The sequence below is a fragment of the Vitis vinifera genome, chromosome 15, assembly GCF_030704535.1.
Source record: "Vitis vinifera cultivar Pinot Noir 40024 chromosome 15, ASM3070453v1".
NCBI lineage: Eukaryota > Viridiplantae > Streptophyta > Magnoliopsida > Vitales > Vitaceae > Vitis > Vitis vinifera.
The window spans coordinates 20570466-20594955 of record NC_081819.1 but is presented as its reverse complement, the minus strand read 5'-3'; the positions used below and the strand labels follow the sequence as shown (position 1 = coordinate 20594955).

General features: G+C 30.4%; 2 protein-coding genes across 10 annotated transcripts; both read left to right on the top strand.

The window, feature by feature from the left end:
* The first annotated feature begins 14206 nt into the window (after positions 1-14206).
* LOC100248368 (ethylene-responsive transcription factor ERF023) lies at positions 14207-14992 on the top strand. Its single transcript, XM_002263958.5, has one exon. It carries the CDS (start codon positions 14219-14221, stop codon positions 14840-14842), a length of 624 nt encoding a protein of 207 aa, XP_002263994.1. The 5' UTR covers positions 14207-14218; the 3' UTR covers positions 14843-14992.
* Positions 14993-18485: 3493 nt separating this feature from the next.
* LOC100243238 (exportin-2) lies at positions 18486-23641 on the top strand. 9 transcript variants are annotated; one of them, XR_009467773.1, is made up of 4 exons: positions 18486-18579; positions 18680-21678; positions 22849-23161; positions 23334-23641. XR_009467773.1 is itself a non-coding variant. In XM_010663652.3 (3 exons), exon 2 carries the CDS (start codon positions 18739-18741, stop codon positions 21676-21678), a length of 2940 nt encoding a protein of 979 aa, XP_010661954.1. In that variant the 5' UTR covers positions 18486-18579; positions 18680-18738; the 3' UTR covers positions 22849-23538. The 9 variants fall into 9 exon arrangements, 2 of the variants coding, with proteins under 2 accessions (XP_010661954.1, XP_010661955.1); XR_002031990.2 differs by having other exon boundaries at positions 18506-21678; positions 22849-22929; positions 23068-23161; XR_009467774.1 differs by having other exon boundaries at positions 18506-21678; positions 22849-22929; positions 23019-23161.
* The last annotated feature ends 849 nt before the right edge of the window (positions 23642-24490 follow it).

Genomic DNA, 24490 nt, shown 5'->3' with positions numbered 1-24490 from the left:
AAATATTTCCTAAAATTACTGTGAAACATACTCTTAATTTATATTTTTACAATTTATGATTCCTCTATTGAAATGATGTAATTAATATATATATATATATATATATATATATATATATATATATATATATATATATATCATTGCATGTAATATTAAATAATTTATTTCTTAAACAAAATTCCATCGTGAAAATAAATTTTTTGACCATTTACTACCAAAATAGCATCAAAATATTAGACATTATAATCTTAACTTTGAGTGAATTAAAAAATAAATAAAAACCATTTTCCAATTATGTTAAATTTTATTTTTAAAAATCTAAGAAGTAATTTTTTTATTATATAACACATTACTATAAATAGTATCAAAATATATTTTAAATTTAAATTTATAATTATTTTCTTTAAAAATTATTTTAAATGTTGTTAATTAAGCATTATTGATAAAAATATTTTAATTAAAATCACTTCTTAATGAGTTAATTCTACACACTCTAAATTTCTACCATTTTCAAAAATATAATGATATTAGTAATTAAACTTCACACATTTTTCATGACAATTTTTAGCGTGGCACGTCAGCCTAACCTAGGACCACGTGGATCATGGTGAGACAAGAGGGTCAAAACGACACTGCCATCAAACCCACAAAACGTAAAAACACATGGTCCATAATAAATCTAAATCCTACCTAAAAAATCCCCAAAATGGGAGATGATTGGATCATTCTCACACGTAATTCAACTTGCTCACGGCGTGTGCTCATCACGCTCCTAAACCATTGAAATTTTGAAACAGAAGTCCAAACAACCATTCAAAATGGGATAGAGGGTGACGTGTCACTCGTCACTACCCACATCCCCTCTTTTTTTCTTTTTAAATACCCATTTACCCATTTTAAGGTGGGTTTAGATGGGTTTCCCAAAAATCATAAGCAAACCTTTAATTAATTACAATAAAATTATTAATCTATTTATTAATTTATTAAAAGGGCGTGATTTAAAAATAAAATATATTATTTATTATAGAATTTTTATTTTGAGTTATCTATATAAAGTAATTCCAATAAGATAATTATAATTTCAAATTTTGTGTTTGTCATTAAACATCATTTTTTGTTGTTTAAAACAGTTTTATAAATAAAATAATAATTTTAGACACATTTCCCAATTTTCTACTTTTTTTTTTGTTCGTGGGTTGCTCTATTTTATTTTTAATAAATAGCTTATCACCATATTTTGAATTATAAAATTGATTTTAATTTATGAAATTCTACAGGGCGTTATTAAAAAATAAGATTCCTTATATTATATCATTTTTTATAATATTTAGTACAATTAAATACATTTTATTCTCTCCATGCTTTCATGAAAATTAGGGATATTTATAAAACATCTCTCTAAACTAAAAAATTAAAATTAATGACAATTATGTTTTAAAAACATTTGAAAAATTTTACTTTAGTACTATACATCCAACGTTGGTTTTACCCGATTTCATGCTAATTTGCAAATCAAAGTATATAAAAAAAAATTAATTTTTTTTTATAATTTTATAAAGGTTTATAATTGAAAGTAAAATCTTAATAATTAGTAAGTTTTAAAAACAAAATGTCGGGTTTTGAATCTTTTGAGTAAAATGTAAAACATGTTAAAGGTTTTGAATTTGATAAAGAAAAATGTAAGATAAAGCGTATTTCACCCCATGAACATCAATGGGGAAAAGAAATTAAGAGAGAATTCGTTGAAAACCTATTAACAAAAATGAAAAAACTGACAAAGTCAAAAAGGCGCATGATGTAAACGTCTTATCGTGTTCCACACGCGCTTCCAGCAGCGTGGAGACGTGTAAAAAAGATTCATCATCTATCACGCAGTGCCAGCTCGCCGATCACGCGTTTTGGGCGGCAAATCAGTACCTGAAAAAGGAACACGTTTAACATAGCATACATCATCCACGTGGCTCTCCTGCCATCAACTAATGTACACGTGTCATCATCAAAGGATCTCGATTTGAACGAAGCCCACCCTCGATAAGAGAAAAAATAAACACCTCGCCCAAAAGGAGTCGTAAAGCTCGTGACCGGCACGTGACGTGAACGTGACAAGGTGGCGTGTAAGAAGAACGTGATCTGCATTTAATACCATCGCTTTTAATTAACCTTAACGTGTTTGGCATGTACCGTGTCGACTCCAAATACGTCGTCGTTTTAAGAGACTCACGTGGAATCGTTGTCGCCCGACCGTCTCATAATGTAGTGTATTTTCGTACTATCACATTTTACCTTCATCGGTGATTTCAGCCGTTGGATTTTTTATCACGTGACATCGTGATCATATAAATTGGAGGGCCCTGTTCCCAATAGAATATCTATTTGTATCCTAGTATTTTTTTTAATAATTTTTTTTCCCATCTATTAATGTATAAAATTAATGAAGGGATTCAATTTTTAGAAAGTAAAATTTCAAATTTACAAATATATTTTAATGACACCAAAAAAAAAAATCAATTAATCAATCTCTTTTTTTTTTTTTTTAATAAAAAAATAAACGACCCTCATGCCCTCTCACTTTTTGGAGGCGTATCCAAATAAACTAAATAGTAAATAGTCAAAACACAGACTTGATCCTCGCTATGACGTTGACATTTAAAAAAGGAAGGCATGTGAGAGTGACTTCTCAATTGAATTAAAAAGCGCGGCGATCTATTCTATGTGATTAATTATCGCTTTCTTGACAAATATGTCCAAAAAAAAAAAAAATTCCAATTTCTTAAAAATTCACAATAGGATGAGCTGAGTGATATATTTAATATTTAATATTTAAATTGATAGTAGTTGTAACACTATGTAAGGTGATTTATAAAAACTTCTAAAATATTAAAGTAGATCAAATATTTTGTATTTATATTTTAATATTTTTAGTTATAAATTTTATTTTGTATTGTATTTAAAATTATAAAAACAAGCTAATTCAAATGCAATTATACATCCAAAACAATGAAATTCGGTATAGATTACTTTTCAAATTCTATTTAATGGTACGTCACTCTGTTTATGCTAAGAATTATAAACTCAATTGATAACAATTCAATGGTCTATCAATATCCATTATTTTTAAATTGTTAACTTTAATTTCAATTAGACTTTTCAAAATGTCTCAAATGATACGTCGCTTGAAATAATATTTTTTAAAAAAAAAATAAGATATATGATAGTTAATGAATATTCTCGATCATAATAATAAAACTAAGATTGACTCGTAAGTGCATTTAAAGAATTGCAAAGAAGTAAATGCATTTGAAATAACTCTGAAGGAAAAAAATAAATTATTAAGCAATTGAAATATGTATGTCTTTGTTCATTGGGCTCAAAAATTAAATATTATATAATTATTTTCCCTTTTTCATATGCCAATTTTGTTCGTACTATCAAATTACAAATTTAACTATTCCTTGAAAATAATTACAAGGATAGTTTAGTCTTTTCGAAAGTAAACCATTTTTAAGAGTTTGACAATTGGATTAGCAGGCTCACCCGCTGTCACCAACGTGAATCACAAGCCGTAAAGCGGGCCCATTGCCGAGACGGAAATGTCCTAGTACTCCCTAACTGCCCATGTCTTAAAGGAATGGGTATTACTGTAATATCGCCTGATCATTATCTACCGTATTCCAAAACTACCCTTGAGCCCTATTGTCATTGATAATTAGTAGATGTGGGAATTATCATTCCATCATTTTCTGCATAGTATGACATAGATTCAAACCTTAACTCGTATATATATATATATGTTTTTTCTTGAACCTTCTTATTAAGGAAAAGGCTGTTAGGCTGTCTCTATTTATAAGGGCATTATGGTAATTTCGTGTTGACTTTAGCTTTTTATTTATTTATGGGTCTTTTAGGGAGGATCTAGAAGTAGGTAAGATGCTGGGTTTTTAAATTATTTTATTATTATTATTATTACAACACGGACCACACAGTTCACGTGCTGAGACCCACCGTGGAGAATGCAGACGAATCGTCAAAGTATTTGGAACCACCGCTTGATTTCAAGTCACACATGGTTTGATTGGTTTCCAAGATGCCAACACCGTCATCCACCGTCACGCCTTGCCACGTCGGATATTTTCTTTAAAAAAAAAAATCATTACACCGAAAATAAAATATTGGAATTATTGCAATTAAATGAAGTTTCCATAGTCAGTTAAATTAAAAAAAAAAAAATTACCTCCGTAAAATTGAAACTTCAATAAAAACTTTGTCCTGTTTTTACTTAATATTATATTATAAAATTTATTTATTTATTTTTCTATATAGAAAAATATAGGAATAAGATAGAAATGGGTTGACCGTTATAATAATATTTTAAAATTATTTTAGAAATAACATTTTATTTTTTTAAATAAAAATTTTATGTAAAAATAGCCCATAAAAAACCTATTTTAGGCCTTCTGCATGTTTTATTTATTTATGAAATTATTTTATAATTTTAAAATGAGAGAATCTGCATGTTCGAAGGGATAAAGACTAATGCAGAGGTGGGTGGGGCCCATCAAAAGCGGGCATGCCAGAACGTGCGTGCTGCCCACCTGGACGCACATGCAGTTTCCGACACCTCGCACGTGTAAAATGTGACTTCTGTGTCTTACTTTGATTGGCGTGGTAGAAAATAAAATTTTCAATATCACATTTTCCTCTATTTTTTTCCCCACCGTATCTGTCATCAGTCCAATCAAGCATATTTTCTAGAGAAAATGCTTTGTATGTGGGCTGCCATTTTTGATTTCATCTCGATGTGCATTTTACACATGGGAATGTGTATATGAAATGATTGTAATTTTAGTTCAATCAATCACTCTTACGTTGATTTCATGGCTTGACTTCGAAGCAATGAGAGCAAGAAAAAAAGACGGAAAAGAAAAACCCTAATCACGAGTTTGTTCGATGAATGGATTTAAAATATTTATTTTGTTTTTTTACTTTTGACTTTAATTTTTAAAAAATATTAAAATTGAAAACATGATTTAAACAATAAGCAATAAAAGCAAACAAAATTAAAATCTAATCACCAACTTGTTCCATCAATCAATTTAAATTATTTTTTTACTCTATACTTTAACTTCAATGAAAAATTAACGTTAAAAACATGTTTTGAAGATTCAAGTTGAAAATAAGAAAAGTGAGTACAAACAAATTTGAAAAACTTGTTGAATTATCAATTCGCTGATTTATATATATATTTTGACAACATTGTTTAACTAAAATTAAGGTTACAATAATGTGTTAAAATGTATTTATATTATTATTATTATTATTATAATATCTTACAATAAAATCAAGATAATACTTTTATACCATTTTATATGTAACGATTCATGTGTTTGATTATGATTTTAAGAGATGTATGCTTAAATTTTTATATTAAAAGTTTAATTTAAAAAATATATTAATAGATTTTTTTTATTTTATAAATAAAAATTTACAACTATATAAGATATTTAAAATGTATTTGATAATAATTTTGGAAAAATATTTTTATCATCTTTAATACTTAAAATATATATAAAAAAAAAAAAATAAGTGTTGAAAATACTAAAAACGCATTTTAAAATTACTACCAAACGCACTCTTAATTATTTTTATTATATTGCTTACTTAAAACTTTTTGAAGTGATTTTGTGAATTATTAAACCACATTGATATTGCAGACAATAAAAAGGAAAATTACGTTTAGTATTTTAAATCTTTTATTTTAAGCAAGAGTTCAAAATAAATAAAGCTTTATTGTACAAGGAAGCTTACAATGCTTTGGAAGCTTTCAATTACTTGGTGCCTGATCAAATGACACTCTTATCTATTTATAGGTATTTTATGAATTTTGTAGAACATCAAAGGATTCCTTACAAATCATGAATTATCTATAACATTCTATACAACTCTTATGAACAAAGCTATATACAAAATAACTTTGAAATACTCTAGAATACTCCACTTTGATCTAATGTCTCTTAGCCTAGTGTAAAATGTGTGGGCAACTCTGGTTATTATTTTTACTTCCAAAATTTTCAAATAGACCTATTTTCCAAATCAATGTGAAATTATTATCATGAAGTTAATTTTTTTTTAGTATATAGTAAATCTCATTGTACTAATTATTTTATTAATTTTATGCCAATTTAAGTCATTAATTTAATTTATTTTCGCAGGAGGATCATGTGAAGCCCTCTTCGTATCACATGTGAAAACAACATAAATGTGCCCTCAAAAACGTTGAAGACAATATAATTTTTTTTTCTTTCATAAAATAATGAGTAACAAAATAAATTATTTTAGTCCTATACCATGAAACAAAATAATATAATCTAATAATAAAATATATTAACTCCAACAAAACCAATGTTTTTGTCCAAGGTATTTTTAGCATCTAGCATTTGTTCATATACTTGTGCCCTTTTATGTATATTTTTTTGTTTGTATTTTAAATGTAACGTGTTTATCTGAATCATTGGTAATTACAATTGTCTTGATCGTCTTAGGTTTTAAAATTATAAATTTATTTACGTGTTTGAGAGTAATCTTTGTCCTTTACAAGGGGTTTAATTTTAGTTATTTTCATGGGAACAGATATAGATATTTACAAAACGTGTAATTGAATCTTGGGGCATTGCTTTATAATTATCGATAATTTGTTCATTTCCTGATAGTTTCTTTCTATAAAAACAAAATTTTTGACAGATGTTTCGATATTACTAAAATTTAATATAGTTTAACCATGTGTAGCCCCTAGTATTTGTTTGCACCCTTGTGACTTTTTTTTTTAGCTTTGTTTACATCTTAATTAAACTTATAGATATTTTTAATATAGTTTAAAATTAAATAAAATAGCTAAAACGGAGGCAAAGATTTGCTTTGAAAATTAGAATATTATCATATTCTTGTATAATGATTATCAAAATAATTGGGCTTTTGATGCCTTTGTCCGAACCAGCCCATGGTTTTCACCTTATTCTAGCCCTAGTATCTGTCCACTAGCCTTTCAGGTGTCTTTTTGGGCCATAAAAACGTTGGGCCTCCCAAATTTCCAGCCTATTTATACTTTTTGGAAAAGCTAGTCGTGGACATTGAGAGAGTACCTGGGCTTTGTTCGAAGTGCTGGTGGGCCAAGTTTTGACCCAATGAAAAAGTGATGAGGTCAGGGTAAGATTAGGTTTTGAAATCTGTGGCCTATTTCGTACGAAAAGTGGGTCTGTATGTTCTAATGTTCCCCAAAAAGGAGCTTGAAGTTTTTTTTTGGGCCCAATTTTAACAAGAATGCACATTTGGTGGCCCAATCTGATTGCAATTTGGGCCACAATCCCAAAACAAAAAAATAGTCCTGCTAAAGCGGCGAGAAGTCATGATGGTTGGTCTTGTTTGTGTTGCATCAAACACCTTACCCAATCAAGCAAATATGACACAAATAATAGTTAGATCGAAAACATAAATCCAAACACGGCCTAATTATTAAATAAGTAATATATCGATATAACCTATTTAATATATTTAATAATCGTGTATTATTTAATAATTAAATGAAATTAGATTTTGTATGAGTTTATATGATTGATCTCGTGACATGTTTATAATTAAATTTTGACCAATTTATTCATAATCAAATTTTAAATGAATTAAATTTAAGTTAAATAGATTAGAGTTATAATCAGATTCATTGAAACGATTATTAAAAATATATTAATTCAAATTATTAATCTGAATTTTTATTTATTTATTTATTTTTAGTGTTGTTTTTAATTTTAACAATTCTTTTAACTCAAGAACCCGTAAAATGTAATTTTCAGGATTTCATAATTTTGAATTTTATTATTTTATATATTATATAAATTTTATGTTGCTTTTTTTTTTTTCCTGATGATGATTGATGTTTAATTTGTACGTTAAATTTAGGCCACGAAAAAAAAAAAACTATTCCCAAAAAATAAAGAATAAATGAGAGAAAATTATTCATTGATTTCAGCCAGGGTGTTGTTAGAGTTGTACATTTCAAGGGTGTGCCAAAAGGACATCCATTTATTAAATGACACAAGACAACTCCAAATGCGCCAAATGTGTTCCACTTTTTGGGATTTTTTTTTTTTGAATGCTTTGCTCGGGATTCGGGGTTGAGGCTACCTAATTAGTTTGTAGGTATCGAGTTCTCCGATCAACTTTGTAAGGACCCCCATGACACGTGGCATGCCACATCTATCCGGTCCCTATAGTACTCTCAAATATCATATCCGGACGATGCCCTATCCCACCCGGATTCATTGTCCTGATCATTGACTGTAAGTCTTGCTGAGTCATCCCAGACAACCTGTCACAGCTCATGTTCCGTCAAAGCGAAATGACAGGTCTCATGATTTAAGTAAAAAAAAAATGTGACTATGGTGTAAAAGACATAATTAAAACATAAAGATACGAAATATACATATAAAATAAATAAATAATTTTTATTAGCATTTAACATAATAATTTTTTTGACATGTTCGTATTTGTATAAGATAATTAAAAGAAATATCTTAATTTTTTTTAATGTAAAACAAGTTATAGATTAAATTATCCAAACCCACCTAGATTGCAACCATACGATAATATAAGATATTTAAATATAAAAAAAAACTGACTTTTTATTTTTATTTTTAAAAATTAATCGGCATTTTCTATGCCACTCAATTGGAGAAAGAATGTTGAAACTTGGGACCCAAGAGTGAAAAAGGCCATTTAATTTGATTCCATAGTCCCAACCTACCCTACAATAGTGATAGGTTCGACCCTATTCTTTCAACGGTTCGGATTAATCCTCCGGATGGTAACACTAGATCTCAACCGTACGAGACCTATTCTGGATGAAAATACACAGAATCCTATTGGCCCGCCAGTTCTCCACCGAGTTCATCAATGATGATTGAGAAATCTGAGGAAAAAAAAAGAAAAAGAACGTGACTTTAAAACCAGCAACTGCGTGATTACTTGGACCACCACGGTCATCCACGTGTAATATAATAACTTCTATCAAATTTTATACTTAATTTTTATTATATAAAAAAAAAAAACCAAAAAAAACAAAGAGAGGAAAACTTGTTAGTTGATACCAAGATCAAAATATTAATTTTGATGGGTATATCCCTTATTTGATTTTATAGATATATTGAAAATTATCAATGAAAAATTTAATTATGATTATTTTTTATTGTTTAAGAAAATTATGTTTTTATTATATTTTAATATACAATTATATTAATTATTAAAGTTTAAATTTTGGTAATTGGATATGTATAATGAAATTTAAACCATTGAATAAAAATACAAATAAATGATATCGAGATATAATGGTATAAATAAATAAAATTATGATATAAACTAGAAGTCTAAAAAACGTAAATATAACAACACTTGATTATTTATGTTTTTTCATTATTTTTTGTGCTTTTTCAATACCCATTGAAAAATTTATGTTTGTATTGTATTCAAAATACTAAATTTTTTTCAAAATTTATAGAATTTAGTATTCCACTTATTTAAAGAAAAAAAAAGTGTACTACATGCTTATTAATGAATGTAATTTTTTTTTAATTTGAAAATATTAATTTAAACATTTATCATCCTTGAATGATTTAGTTCAATTTTTAGTGGCAAATAATAATTTTTCTTTCAAATATCATATGTTCATTTGACCAAGCAAATCTTAATTAATTAAGCTTTTGTTTAGATTAATTAAGCAAATCTTAACATAATTACTTATTTTTGGTTTTTTAATTTTAATAGACGTTTTGTTGCTTGCTTGGGGTAATTTTGTTGAAATAACACATCACTCAAAACAAAACAAAACAAAAAAGTTACAAGTGAAATTAGCAAAGGCATAAATAAGTAATTATATCAAACATTAACTAATTCTTACCGTCTCAACTTTTCAAGAGCATTCTCAACGAAGGCATGCGCTATAGTAAGAAAGAAAACATCATCTATAAATAAAAAAACATTGGTGGGTGAAATTATCAACTGAAATCAAATCTCACTTATAAGTTGGATTAATAGGTGGTATTTTGATTCATTCATTCCATAAAAAATTATAACATAATCTAAACTGACTATTTTACCTTTAAATTTCATTCATCAAACCCTGATGTCTCTTCATCCAATAACAAGATTATTTTTTTTAGTCTTATTATTTAGTAAAAAAAAAAAAAACTCTCAAAAATTATTTTTCAAAATAAAAAAAAAAATTTAAATTATATGTAAGGATATTATTGCCAATTTATTTATTTTTCATTATCATTCTTATTATTACAAAACATTAAAATATAAAGATATAATTAAAATATAAAGACATGAAATATACATATAAAATAAATAAATAATTTTTATTAGCATTCAACATAATAATTTTTTTGACATGTTCGTATTTGTATCAGATAATTAAAAGAAATATCTTGATTTTTTAATGTAAAACAAATTATAAATTGAATTATCCAAACCCGCCTAGATTGCAACCATACGATAATATAAGATATTTAAATATAAAAAAAAACTGACTTTTTATTTTTATTTTTAAAAATTAATCGACATTTTCTATGCCACTCAATTGGAGAAGGAATGTTGAAACTTGGGACCCAAGAGTGACAAAGGCCATTTAATTTGATTCCATAGTCCCGACCTACCCTACAATAGTGATAGGTTCGACCCTATTCTTTCAACGGTTCGGATTAATCCTCCGGATGGTAACACTAGATCTTAACCGTACGAGACCTATTGCGGATGAAAATACACAGAATCCTATTGGCCCGCCAGATCTCCACCGAGTTCATCAATGATGATTGAGAAAGCTGAGGAAAAAAAAAAAAAAAGAACGTGACTTTAAAACCAGCAACTGCGTGATTACTTGGACCACCACGGTCATCCACGTGTAATATAATAACTTCTATCAAATTTTATACTTAATTTTTATTATAAAAAAAAAAAAAAACAAAAAAAACAAAGAGAGGAAAACTTGTTAGTTGATACCAAGATCAAAATATTAATTTTGATGGGTATATCCCTTATTTTTATAGATATATTGAAAATTATCAATGAAAATTTTAATTATGAATTATTTTTTATTGTTTAAGAAAATCTTTTTATTATATTTTAATATGCAATGATATTAATTATTAAAGTTTAAATTTTGGTAATTGATATGTATAATGAAATTTAAACCATTCAATAAAAATACAAATAAATAATATCGAGGTATAATGGTATAAATAAATAAAATTAAGATATAAACTAGAAATCTAAAAAGCGTATATGTAACAACACTTGATTATTGATGTTTTTTCATTACTTTTTGTGCTTTTTCAATACCCATTGAAAAATTTATGTTTGTATTGTATTCAAAATACTAAAAATTTTGAAAAATTTATAGAATTTAGTATTCCACTGCGATTTAAAGAAAAAAAAAGAGTGTACTACATGCTTATTAATGAATGTAATTTTTTTTTAATTTGAAAATATTAACTTAAACATTTATCCTTGAATGATTTAGTTCAATTTTTAGTGGCAAACAATAATTTTTCTTTCAAATATTATATGTTCATTTGACCAAGCAAATCTTAATTAATTAAGCCTTTGTTTAGATTAATTTTTGAGAAGGTAAAAACTTATTTTTTAAGTTTAATAGACGTTTTCTTGCTTGCTCAGGGTAATTTTGTTAAAATAACATATCACTAAAAAAAAAAAAAGTTACAAGTGAAAGTAGCAAAAGCATAAATAAGTAATTATATCGAACACTATATAATTTTTACCCTCTCAGCTTTTCAAGAACGTTCTCCACGAAGGCCTACGCTATACTAAGAAAGAAAGCATCATCTATAAATAAAAAAACATAATCTAAAATGACTATTTTACCTTTTAATTTCATTCATCAAACCTTGATACATCTTCTTATGATAACAAGATTATTTTTTTAGTCTTATTATTTAGTAAAAAAAAAAAAACTCTCAAAATTTATTTTTCAAAATGAAAATAAAAAAATAATTTCAAATTATATGTAAGGATATTATTGCCAATTTATTTATTTTTCATTATTATTCTTATTATTACAAAACATTATAATATAAATAAATAATCATTCCAATATTGAATTCCTTGGTTCATTTAAATACTATAAATTAAATCATCAAATTCATTCTCATTGATCATAAAATATGAATGGAAACAAAATATTAATTTATATTTTATATTCCCATGTATTGAACACCCCTTAAAAAGCTTTACTCTTTGACTTTGGCTTCGAGTTAAGAGTTAAAAACAAACAATTATATCAAACACTATATAATTTTTACCCTCTCGACTTTTTAAGAGCTTTATTGACGAAGACTCGCGCTATAATAAGAAATAAGGTACCATCTACAAAGAAATAGGTGTCGGTGGATAGAATTATCAACTAAGTAAATACCTATCTCTTCCATTATTTTTTTTATAAAAGAAAAACTATTCAATAGAATGTTTTCTTTATCCATATAGAATAGAATGAAAGAAAATAATTTTATTTTCTCGAATTCTCTCATTAGTTGACTGTGAAGACAACTAAATTTATTGATCTCAATTAATTATTTTCATGATTATTTTATTTTTCATCTATTTTCTTAAAAATTAAGTAAATGTGTCTTAAAATATAGATGATATGTTCATGTAATGTTTACGTATAATTTTAAAATATGAATACATGATAGGGAGGAGCTAATACATAAGTACTACATTTTTCTCTACCTAACACAATATTTTTCTAAATTTTGGTAGTTTAAAAGAAAGAAATAAAGAAATGGACATGTGGTTTACATGGAAATTGACGTGAAGGTGGGGACAAATTTCTTAATTGTCCAACAAAACTTGCAACCGCTGCTATGCCCACCATACAAACTCCTCCACTTTTTATTTAATAATTAAATGTCCTCGTCCTCCTCCTCCACATAAACGTAACAATCTTTCACCTCCAATATTCAAGAACAGTAGAGCCTTTAGTTTTCTTTTTCTAATGATGACATATACCGTCACGCTTTTTCCTCTTAACAGAGAAAAAAATATATAAATTGGAGGCCCACGTCAGATGTCTTCGATTGTGCCACGTGTATCGGAGGTACGCTGGTTCCCTTCACTTATTTAAAATAGTTATTTTTTTTAATTAAAATTTTAAATAAATTCTCTAGTGCACGCGCGTGGCGCATGCTTGCTTGTAATGATTTAAGCGAGGAGTTGGGCTCGCGGGTACCGTGGTGGAATATCTGAACCTGGACCACAATTTGTGGTTAGTGGGCTTGGACCATATCATCTCATAAAACACGAAAAAATAAAAATTAAAATAACAGAGAGAGAGAGAAGAGAGATCTACAGATTAAATATAAAAATTTAATTAAAAAAAAAAAAGAAAAAGGGGAAAAAGTCCACCGGATAAAAGAGCGGAAAGTCATTAGAATCTCGTGTTGCCGCCCACATGTGAACCCTGTAACCCTACACTTCTTAAAAGCCGTCGAACTCTGAAAACGAGTTTACTGTAAAGGGTAGTTCAGTCATTGTCGTCGGTGACCTGTTTTTGCTCTTCAAGCGAAAACGCGCCTCTGTTTCGCGTGAGGAACGTTGATGGATGAGATCAAATATCCTCATGGCCAATAAGCTTGGGACAATAATATTATCACATTAAACATTAGTTTGCATGTGAGTACAAATTTCTATGTCAAAATTTTGATTCATAAGGAATTTACATCGTATTTTGAGAAAATATTACAAAAAATATATGATAAGTAAAAGGCTCGTCTAAAGTGTTTATTTATTTATTTATTATTATTATCAAATTAAAACTTATTTTGCATGTTGTTATAGGGATTTATGTGAATAATTTCATTTTATAAGGAATTTACATCATGTTTATTTATAATTTTTGTTTTTCATTTTATTTATTTTTTAAAATATTTCTTAACAACTTAAGTTTATTATGAAAAATTCCAACAAATCCTATCATTATTCACCACATTTTACTCACGCGCTATAATGCCACGTGAGAGATGGTCACCCAACGTTCATAACTGTACGTTGACATCGTACCCTTCCAGGAGAGGGCCTTTTAGTAAAATCATAATAGTTGACATGATAAATTTTAAAATATACATATTTAGATACTCACGGGACAGAGGTTCCTGTGTCCATGGAGCAGGAGCAGGAGCTGCAGCTGCAGCTGCAGCCACCATGCACTGAAGATGACCAAGCAACGTCGTTTGGAGCCGTCGGAGAAACTCGCCGGAATCCTGATGCCGAACGTGGTGGAACCAGACACCCTGTTTACAGAGGCGTCCGAAAGCGTCGGTGGGGCAAATGGGTGTCGGAGATTCGAGAACCGCGGAAGAAGTCGCGGATATGGCTCGGGTCCTTTCCCGTGCCGGAAATGGCAGCGCGTGCCTATGATGTCGCGGCGTATCATCTCAAAGGACGCAAAGCGCAGCTCAATTTTCCCGACGAGGTCGAGCTGCTTCCTCGGCCGTCGTCGTGCACCGCTAGAGATATTCAGGCGGCTGCTGCCGAGGCGGCGAATGCTGTGATATCGACTAAGAAAAGCGGGACAGACGGCTCTGACGGCGACTGCAATGGCGACGATTTCTGGGGTGAGATTGAGTTGCCGGAGCTGATGGATGGCGGGAAAGAGCTTTGGACGGACACAGTGACGGAATTCTCGCCGGAGTCGTGTTATTCGAATGATTGTGCATGGGAGTTCTCCGGTGATGCCACGTGGACGGATGGGGATTCTCATCAGCAATACATGGTTAGCCTCTAATATGCGCCGTGGTGTGGTCTACGCCGTTTAAGCATTTATATGAATTAACATTGGGCTTTGTTTTGATGAGTTTTATTAATAATTTTGGATATAAATATTAGAAGAAATTTATGTGAAATTAAAAGTTATAAAACTCATCAAGTTGTGCTATTTTTTAGTCCATTTGTGAAGTGATTTAATTTGGATGTAAATAAAGCTTGTACACATATTTAAAATATTAATTAAATATTTATTTTAGTATGTGTTTTCTCAAAATTTGGAATCTTGGAAACCTAACTCTTCCCATATTTAATATTTTGAAAAATAATAGAATGATGATTATTCTATTTTTCAATAATTTACATAAAGAACAAATATTCCATTTTGTGTCAATTATAGATAGGATGCTTGAAGATTAAGCCGTTTATTTTTATTTGACCACTTTAATTATTTATGATTTAATTTCAAATATTATAGAAATTAAATGTAGAGAATATGAATACGATATTGTCTTCTCTCGATCAATAATGATAAGAAAGCAACAACATCGAAATAGACCTCGATGAATCATTTTTTAATATCATTTGTCAATAATTTTAAAGAGTCTTTTTAATATAAGAAATATATATATATATATATATATGTTTTTTTTTTAAGTTGGGTATTTGATAAACTTTTAAAATTATGAAAAATTAATTATAATATTGAAAAAACACAGTCATGTGACTTGGGAGATACAATAATTATTAAATTATAATTGTAGTTACGAGTGTTCCAATGATTTGATAGGAAAGATGAAAGTGATTGACATAGGAATTTTTTCAAATGTTCTTGTCGGTGGAATGATCACGTAAATCCTCCACAATTATTTGAGACAATAGTGAAATATTTACTAGAGTCTATTCAAGTCATCACAAGTCTTTGTACATAAAAAAATAAAAAAATAAAAAATCCGTTGATTTAATTTCAAATATTATAGAAATTAAAAGTAGGAATATGAATATGAATATGATATTTGTCTTCTCTTGGACCAATGATGATAAGAAAGCAAGTAATTATTTTTCTAACTTTTCATTCATATGTTATTATTTGCAAGTGATTTGTTTATTTTTAAACAAAAAAGTTGCACGTTTGACAAAATTTAAAAAATACTTTTAAATTTCTTAAAAATCACTTATAATATTAAGATATCACCCATGTGAATGACATAGAAATTTCTTTAAATGTTCTTATGGGTGGAATAATCAAATCAAGTAAATCCTTGATAATTATTTGAAGTTAATAAATTATTTTTATATATATATATTTTTTACATATTTAAATTTTCTATATAAAATTTAAATAATTTTAAAATATACAATTTTCTTAATAATTTTAATTATATTTGATTTTATTTTCTATTTTTTAATTGTAAAACTAAACATAAAAAAAAAAACTTTCCTTAAAAAAAAAAATATTCCCCATATCAAACATAACTTAATTTTACAACAAATATTCGTATACTCTAAGAATCAATAGATTAAACAAAACAATAACCATGAAATCACATTTTTAAATGGAAAGTAAATATTAATTTTCCTCAAAGTATATATATATATATTTTTTTCTTTTAATTATATTGATACAAGTCATAACCAATAACGAAGCCAAGCCACAGGATTTTTCAAGTCGAAAGCCTCAAAAGACACTATGAACACCTACTTGCATTGCAACAAATAAAAACAAAATTTATATTAATAATTATTTCATTATTTGTGAAAGCTTTGGATTAAATTTTCAATGATTTTAGCCAATTTTTTAAATTATTTTATTTTATGAAATTTTATATTATTTTTTCAATATTTTTATAAAATCCAAGCATGATATTTCAATATTTTAACTGTTGCGTACAAGCAGCCACCAGTTAAATGGTCATGAAAGCCTGAGCCTGCTGACACCATGCAATTATGCAGCTGCCATCAACAGTGTACTTTTATAAAAAGCATGAAAAAAGCAAGAATTGAAACAGTTTGATTGTTGTCTTTTCCCATTTAGGGTTTTGATCGAAGGAATGATCTCAATACAAGGAAATAAAGCCAAAACGATAATGGTTTTCGATAGCAGTTTTTTTGTTGGTTTTTATTGTTGTTTTAAAAAATATTTATTTAAACATGATTAAAAATGAAGTAATATATATATAAAAAATATTTTTAAAATATATCTAAAAATATGAAAAACATATTAAAAATATTTTAAATTCATAAATAGACTTTTATTTTATAAAATATTATAAAATAATTTTAACAAATTATTCTTAAAAGTGTTTTTTAAACCTACTTTTGAAAATAATTACCGAACATTCCTTAAGGAACAAGTATCTTGCTTTCATAAAGAATTACGGCTATTTTAAATTGATAAAGTCATACTATGTAATATATAGTTAGGAAATAAGTGTGTCTATAATGACTAATTTTTAATAATATAGATATTGTCGGTTTTAAGTTAAAATTGACCTCACGATTTTAAAATGCATTTATAAAATTAAAAAAATTTTATACATGTATAATGTCGAAAACTTTTTTTTTTATTTGATGTGAATATCATAATTTCCCTTATTCAGACACAATAAAGATGTTGTGTATCACAAAATTTCCTTCAAAACCCTTGTTTAGTTTGTTTGGGTAAGATAGACCATATGAGTTTATTATTTTTATTATATATATATATATATATATATATATATATATATATATATGTATATAAATGAATTCCCAATATAAATTTAATTACTAAAAAATAATTTTTATTAAAATTTATATCGTAAGTAGCAATTGGCTTGGGCTTCACGAGCCCAATGGAAGGGGTACTTCGGCCTTATCAAGTAACACGGAGCCACTCGTTGTCCTGTATGGACCATTTTTTTAGGCCCAAGCCCACTCTAAGCTCCACCTCTGAAATTAGGAGATCTCCTACAACGAGGTAGGCCCAAAATAAAGTAATTACTGGGCCAAGCCCAATTCAATCATAGTTTGGAGTTCCGAATGCAATTTTCGCTCTTGAAATTATTCAAACTTTGGGCTTGGCGGGAGGCAGGCTTTGGGAGGGACCAGCCCAATTTAAATAATTTTCAAACTTATTTTTGGAGAATCTTTTAATAGATGAAATTACTTAAAAGATTTTCATTCAATCTAATGACGAAAATCAATAAAATCACGTAGAGTATGTTGGATTATTATTAAATATATATTTTTTGAAAATTTAAAATTTAAAATAAAAATATTTAAAATTTATGTAAATTAAAATAAATTAAAAATAAAATATAGTCATATTTAAAGGAAAATTTATTTTTGATATCATATTTTAATATAATTATACTAAAATTTTGAATGAAAGGTTAGAAATATTATAGTGTACGAGTGATATCATTTAAAAAAAGTAATATTTTGAATTTTAAATATTTAAAAAATGGTATAATAAAAAATAAAAAATAAAAAAATTCAGTGCTTATTAAAAAAAGGGAAAGGAAAAAAATTAATGTGAAAAATGTGCATTAAAATTAGAGGATTAATTTATTTAATAAAATGAATTAATATGTAGAAATTTATAATTTTTTTTATAAATTTAATCCACGTTGAATTTATATTCTGAAAGATAATTACTAATTACAATCTTAAAACCCCTCATTTTCTCTTTAAAAACCTTGTATCGTACTAATTTTCCCTCTCTCCAAACGCAACAACATCGGTCTGCCTGCTTTGCTGCCCTTCTCTCGAACGACGGTACTCGTTCTCTCTTTCTCAATTTATTGGGGTTTTTTTTTTTTTTTTTTTTGTGTTTTTCACTTTTGAATTCATTTGCACACACTTATCAAAACCCTAGAGAAACTCTCATAAACCCTAGAAAAGCTCTCGGAAACCCTAGAGGACACCGATCAGAAAATGGAATGGAACGCTGAAACCCTACAATTCCTCTCCCAATGCTTCCTCCATACGCTTTCTCCAAATCCCGAGCCTCGCCGCCGCGCCGAATCATCTCTCTCCGAAGCTGCCGACCGGCCCAACTACGGCCTCGCTGTCCTCCGCCTTGTCGCTGAGCCCTCCGTCGATGAGCAGATCCGCCAGAGCGCCGCCGTCAACTTCAAGAACCACCTCCGTGTTAGGTGGTCGACAGAGGTGTCAAGGGAGCCGAATGCTGTGACCCTAATCTCAATTCCTGAGTCCGAAAAGGAGCAAATCAAAACCCTAATTGTCCCTCTCATGCTCTCCGCCACTCCCCGAATTCAGAGTCAGCTCAGTGAAGCCCTTTCGCTGATCGGGAAACATGATTTCCCGAAAAAATGGCCTTCATTATTGCCCGAGCTCGTGTCAAGTCTTCGAACTGCATCACAATCATCTGATTACGCCACCATCAATGGAATTCTCGGTACCGCAAATTCGATATTCAAGAAGTTTAGGTACCAATACAAGACCAATGATCTTCTTCTTGATTTGAAGTATTGCCTCGACAATTTTGCAGCGCCTTTATTAGAAATCTTTCTCAAAACTGCCGCATTAATTGATTCTGTGGTTAACTCCGGAGGTCCTGCTGTGGCAGCCACCCTCCGGCCTCTGATTGAATCCCAGAGGCTATGTTGTAGAATATTTTATTCTTTAAATTTTCAAGAATTACCCGAGTTTTTTGAGGATCACATGAAAGAGTGGATGGGTGAGTTTAAAAAATACCTCACTATGAGGTATCCAGCTCTTGAAGAGGGCAGTGGGGATGGGCTTGCAGTTGTTGATGAGCTTCGAGCTGCAGTATGTGAGAATATTAGCCTTTATATTGAGAAAAATGAGGAGGAGTTTGAGGAGTACTTGAATGATTTTGCACTTGCTGTGTGGAGCTTACTCACAACTGTTTCAGCATCTTCTAGCCGTGACCGGCTTACCATTACTGCAATTAAGTTTTTGACTACTGTTAGTACAAGTGTGCACCACACATTGTTTGCAGCTGATAATGTGATATCTCAGATTTGTCAGGGCATTGTGATTCCAAATGTGCGGTTAAGGGATGAAGATGAGGAGCTTTTTGAGATGAACTATGTTGAGTTTGTTAGGAGGGATATGGAAGGGAGCGATCTTGATACAAGGAGGAGGATTGCTTGTGAACTTCTCAAAGGGATTGCTACGAATTATAAGGAAAGGGTGACTGCTATTGTTTCAGTACAGATCCAAAATATGTTAGGCTCCTTTGCTACAAACCCAGCTGTGAATTGGAAGGATAAGGACTGTGCTATATACTTGGTTGTCTCACTTGCCACTAAGAAGGCTGGGGGTAATTCTGTCTCAACTGACCTAGTCAATGTTGAGAGTTTCTTTGGATCAGTTATTGTTCCAGAGTTGAAGAGTCAGGATGTGAATGGGTTCCCGATGCTCAAGGCAGGTGCACTTAAGTTCTTTACGATGTTTCGAAATCAGATATCAAAGCCCATTGCAATTGCATTGGTTCCAGATGTGGTTCGATTCCTTGGTTCAGAGTCAAATGTCGTCCATTCATATGCTGCAAATTGCATTGAGAAACTCTTGCTGGTCAAGGAAGAGGGAGGAATGGCAAGATACACTTCCTCAGATATTAGTCCATTTTTGCCAGTTCTGATTGGCAATCTTTTTAATGCTTTGAAGTTTCCAGATTCTGAGGAGAATCAATACATCATGAAGTGTATCATGCGGGTTCTTGGAGTTGCTGACATCACCCGTGAGGTTGCTGGTCCTTGCATCTTGGAGTTGACTAATGTTCTTGCTGAAGTTTGCAAAAACCCAAAAAATCCAGTCTTTAATCACTATCTGTTTGAAGCCGTTGCAGTTCTTGTTAGGCGGGCCTGTGAGAAGGACGCATCTCTCATATCTGCCTTTGAAGGAAGCCTCTTTCCCAGCCTCCAAACCATCCTGGTTAACGATGTAACAGAGTTTTTCCCTTATGCGTTCCAACTATTAGCTCAGCTTGTTGAGTTGAATAGACCACCCATCCCACCCAGCTACATGCAAATATTTGAACTCCTCTTGTCACCTGATTCATGGCGAAAAACTGCAAATGTTCCTGCCCTAGTGCGTCTGCTTCAGGCCTTCCTTCAGAAGGCGCCCCATGAGCTTAACAGAGAGGGGAGGCTTAGCCAGGTACTTGGAATATTTGAAAGGCTTATCTCATCTCATACAACAGATGAACAGGGCTTCTATGTGCTCAACACTGTGATTGAGAATCTCGGATATGAAGTTATTGCGCCCTATGTGAGTCACATCTGGGCTACCCTATTTGGACGGCTTCAAAAGAACAGGACAGTAAAGTTTGTGAAGTCTTTCCTGATATTTATGTCTTTGTTTCTGGTCAAGCATGGCTCCACAAACCTTGTGGATTCGATCAATGCTGTTCAGCCCAATATATTTCTTGTGATTTTGGAGCAGTTCTGGATACCAAATCTTAAGCTGATTACAGGAGCTATTGAGCTGAAGTTAACTTCAGTTGCTTCAACCCGGCTTCTTTGCGAATCTCCAGCACTCTTGGATCCTACATCTGTTAAACAATGGGGGAAATTACTGGATAGCATTATTACCCTTCTTTCACGGCCAGAGCAGGATAGAGTTGAGGTGGAACCAGAAGTTCTGGATATTGGGGAGACTATGGTTTATGCTGCCACCTACGTCCCACTTCAGAATGCTGGGAGGAAAGAGGAGGATCCTTTAAAGGAAATAAAGGATCCGAAGGAATTCTTGGTTGCTTCATTGGCAAATCTTTCTGCTCGTTCCCCCGGAAGGTATCCTCAAATCATCAATGAGAATCTTGATCAAGCCAATCAAACTGCATTACTTCAACTTTGTGGTACTTATAAGCTCCCCATTGTTTAAGTAAGAAACTACCTACACCTACCTTTTCCTTATTTATTTCATGTCATTGTCGTTTTGTTGCTATTTTAGTATTAAGTGGCATATTTTTTACTTCCAACTAGAGAAGGAATTACATTAGGAGCTTCCTTCTGATGGATGACTAATGAGTAATGAGATAACTGATTTTGTTGATCCTAGTATAGAAAAATGTTCTGGATCTCCAAAAATCAAATGCAAACCTGGTTAGGATTTAAGCCACACTGTTTCTGTTTTCAACTTTTCTCTTAAGGAACTTGTATATAGTGCAGTTGAGAAAATTATTCTGGAAAGGACAATTAATTTAGCTGTTGTTGAATAAATAAAGAATTTGGGTGTTGATGGCAGTGCTTTGACACATTGTATGGATGATATATTTCCTGATACATTACAACGTTGATTGATACTTCAGATAATTGGTTCTAGACATTGGCCCGTACTTATTTTGTTGATCAGACAATAAGTGAAGATGCACCTTGTCATTACCACATTGAATTATATATCTTGATCAATACAGCACCATTATGTGCTTACTCAAATTTGTTTATGTACTAGTCTGCTCTATTTGAATTGCTTGAAGTGTATCTTCATCAGAATCATCTTTTGGAATTTGCAATACATCACACAAATTTTCTCATGTTGTTTGTTGTTGTAGTTCCATTAGGTTTAAAGGCTTCCTCCAGAGTATTGATTTTTCATTGCAAATCAAGGCTGAATTTTGGTGTATCCTTTTGCATTGGAGATTAAACCAAGCTCAACCCACAGAGTAGAATACTCAACTCCTATAGCCCGAACTGGTTCAGCCTACAATCCAAGCTGCCCAACCTGGCCTGAATGAGTTTTTTGGTTGGTTGGGTCAGCTGAAACTGCAATCATACAATTGATTTTTTAAATTTTTTTTTAATAGATAAAAATGGAAAACTGCAATTATACAATAGATGATAATCAAACGATGAGTTTAGACATAACCTTTATACACATATGATCATTGCCTCTCTAGCTAGTCAACAATCCACTCATTTCAATATTACCTTTCTTTGCTGTGGTCATATTTCAACCTTTCTACTGTGTTGCTTTAAATTTATTCTCATTTATATTCACCTGTGAAAGTGGCATAAAACAAATTCTTACTAGTGCACTTATGCAATTTATCAGGATCTTATGCAACCATGAAGTATGGGCCTTGTCTTGTGGTCACAATATCAGTCCTCCTCAGCATGCATTTGTGATCAAATGGTATTTTTGCATTGCGGTTGATTAGTTTAGACAGTTGTCTTTGAACTTCTCAGGATCCTCTGCAGTAATGAAGTAGGCTTCTTTTGCAGTCATAATTTTTCACTGAGTCCTGCCCCCCATGCATGTTCTCCACTGCAGTTCCACATACCTGCCCTGCAGTTCAAACGTTATTCTCCTTGTTTGTTGTCCCTGTTCACCAGAGTTGTATTCAGCGGGAATCTGTGTGCAAATGGTAATTGTATCCTCCTCCCCTCCTCACTCTTTCTTCTTTTAGCATCCATACATGTATGCAGTATTGTGTTAAATCTTAAGAACCAGAAACTGGTCTTTTTCTTTTTCTTCTCTTTTTAAGGGGATGGACTCTGATATTGTGAATGCCAATTGGGTTTTTTTTTGTTTTTCAGTTTCGAGTTTTGGGAGCTAAAACTTTCATGTTACAGTTGTCTTTGATCAATTGATTACACACCCATCATGCAATTTATCAGTTGGCTATGATATACATACATACTCAAATGTGAGTTCTACTGTGTGATCAGCTTATTAGACTGAAGACTGAGCTTGAATAATTTTGCATGTCTGGCAAAGATAAAGTACTTCGGTTTTGTGTTATTCGGTCTTCTCTGGTTGAGCATTGGGCGTATAATTTGTATTCAGTTAATCTTTTGCATTATCCCCTCCATTAGGTTTATCAATATCGATTTCATTTAAATTATACAGACCAATGGTGCTTCAATAAAAAGTCTCTTAGGGTATGTACAAAGTACATGATCCAGGAAAAAAAAATACATAAGCCATGAGAGAAAGAGGCACTTTTCACTGAAGCTATAGAAACCAGGCTGCTTTGATATGTTTCTTGAAGTTTACCTTTGTGAGGAAGAATCATCTAGGCTCATTTTAAAACCAAAATTTTTGTAATTTCAAAGGGATGATCTTGGTACACTGAAAGTTAAAACACATCCACACGTTTTTATTGAGCTTAGAAGAGTAGGATACAGGACCGGCCTTTTTGAGGGCCTAGGCCTAGCAGCCGGATAAGAAGACTTTGGTTGGGCCCAAATTCAAGTGGGCCATTGTTGGATAAACGTTTTCATTAAAACTCTTTAATAATTCAAAATTTCCACTGCAATTGGGTTTTTAAAATCACAAAAATGGAAGCATACAAAATCAAATGTTTTAACTTTTGAATTTTTATTTGTTCTATTTATATTTGGTGGAAACAAGATCCTATATAGTAAGGAATATCCAAGACATAAAGTTAAAGATAAGACAAGTGACAAGTGTCTTACACCTCTTAATTGATTTTTTGGCTAATCATTTTCCCCACAAAAATATTAATTTATCCACAAAAAAATATTAAATTATTTAAATAAATACTTTTTGTTTTTCACACTTGTGGAATCTCCATGCTAACATCATGCAAATGAAATGCTTGCCAAAGCCAAGTGCTTATCAGCCCTAATCCCATTAACTCCATTAATTAAATGAGAAAATAGAAAAATATAATTAGTACATTTTTTTTGCTTTTTATATTAAATCCAAGCACCAAAACAATTATTATAAA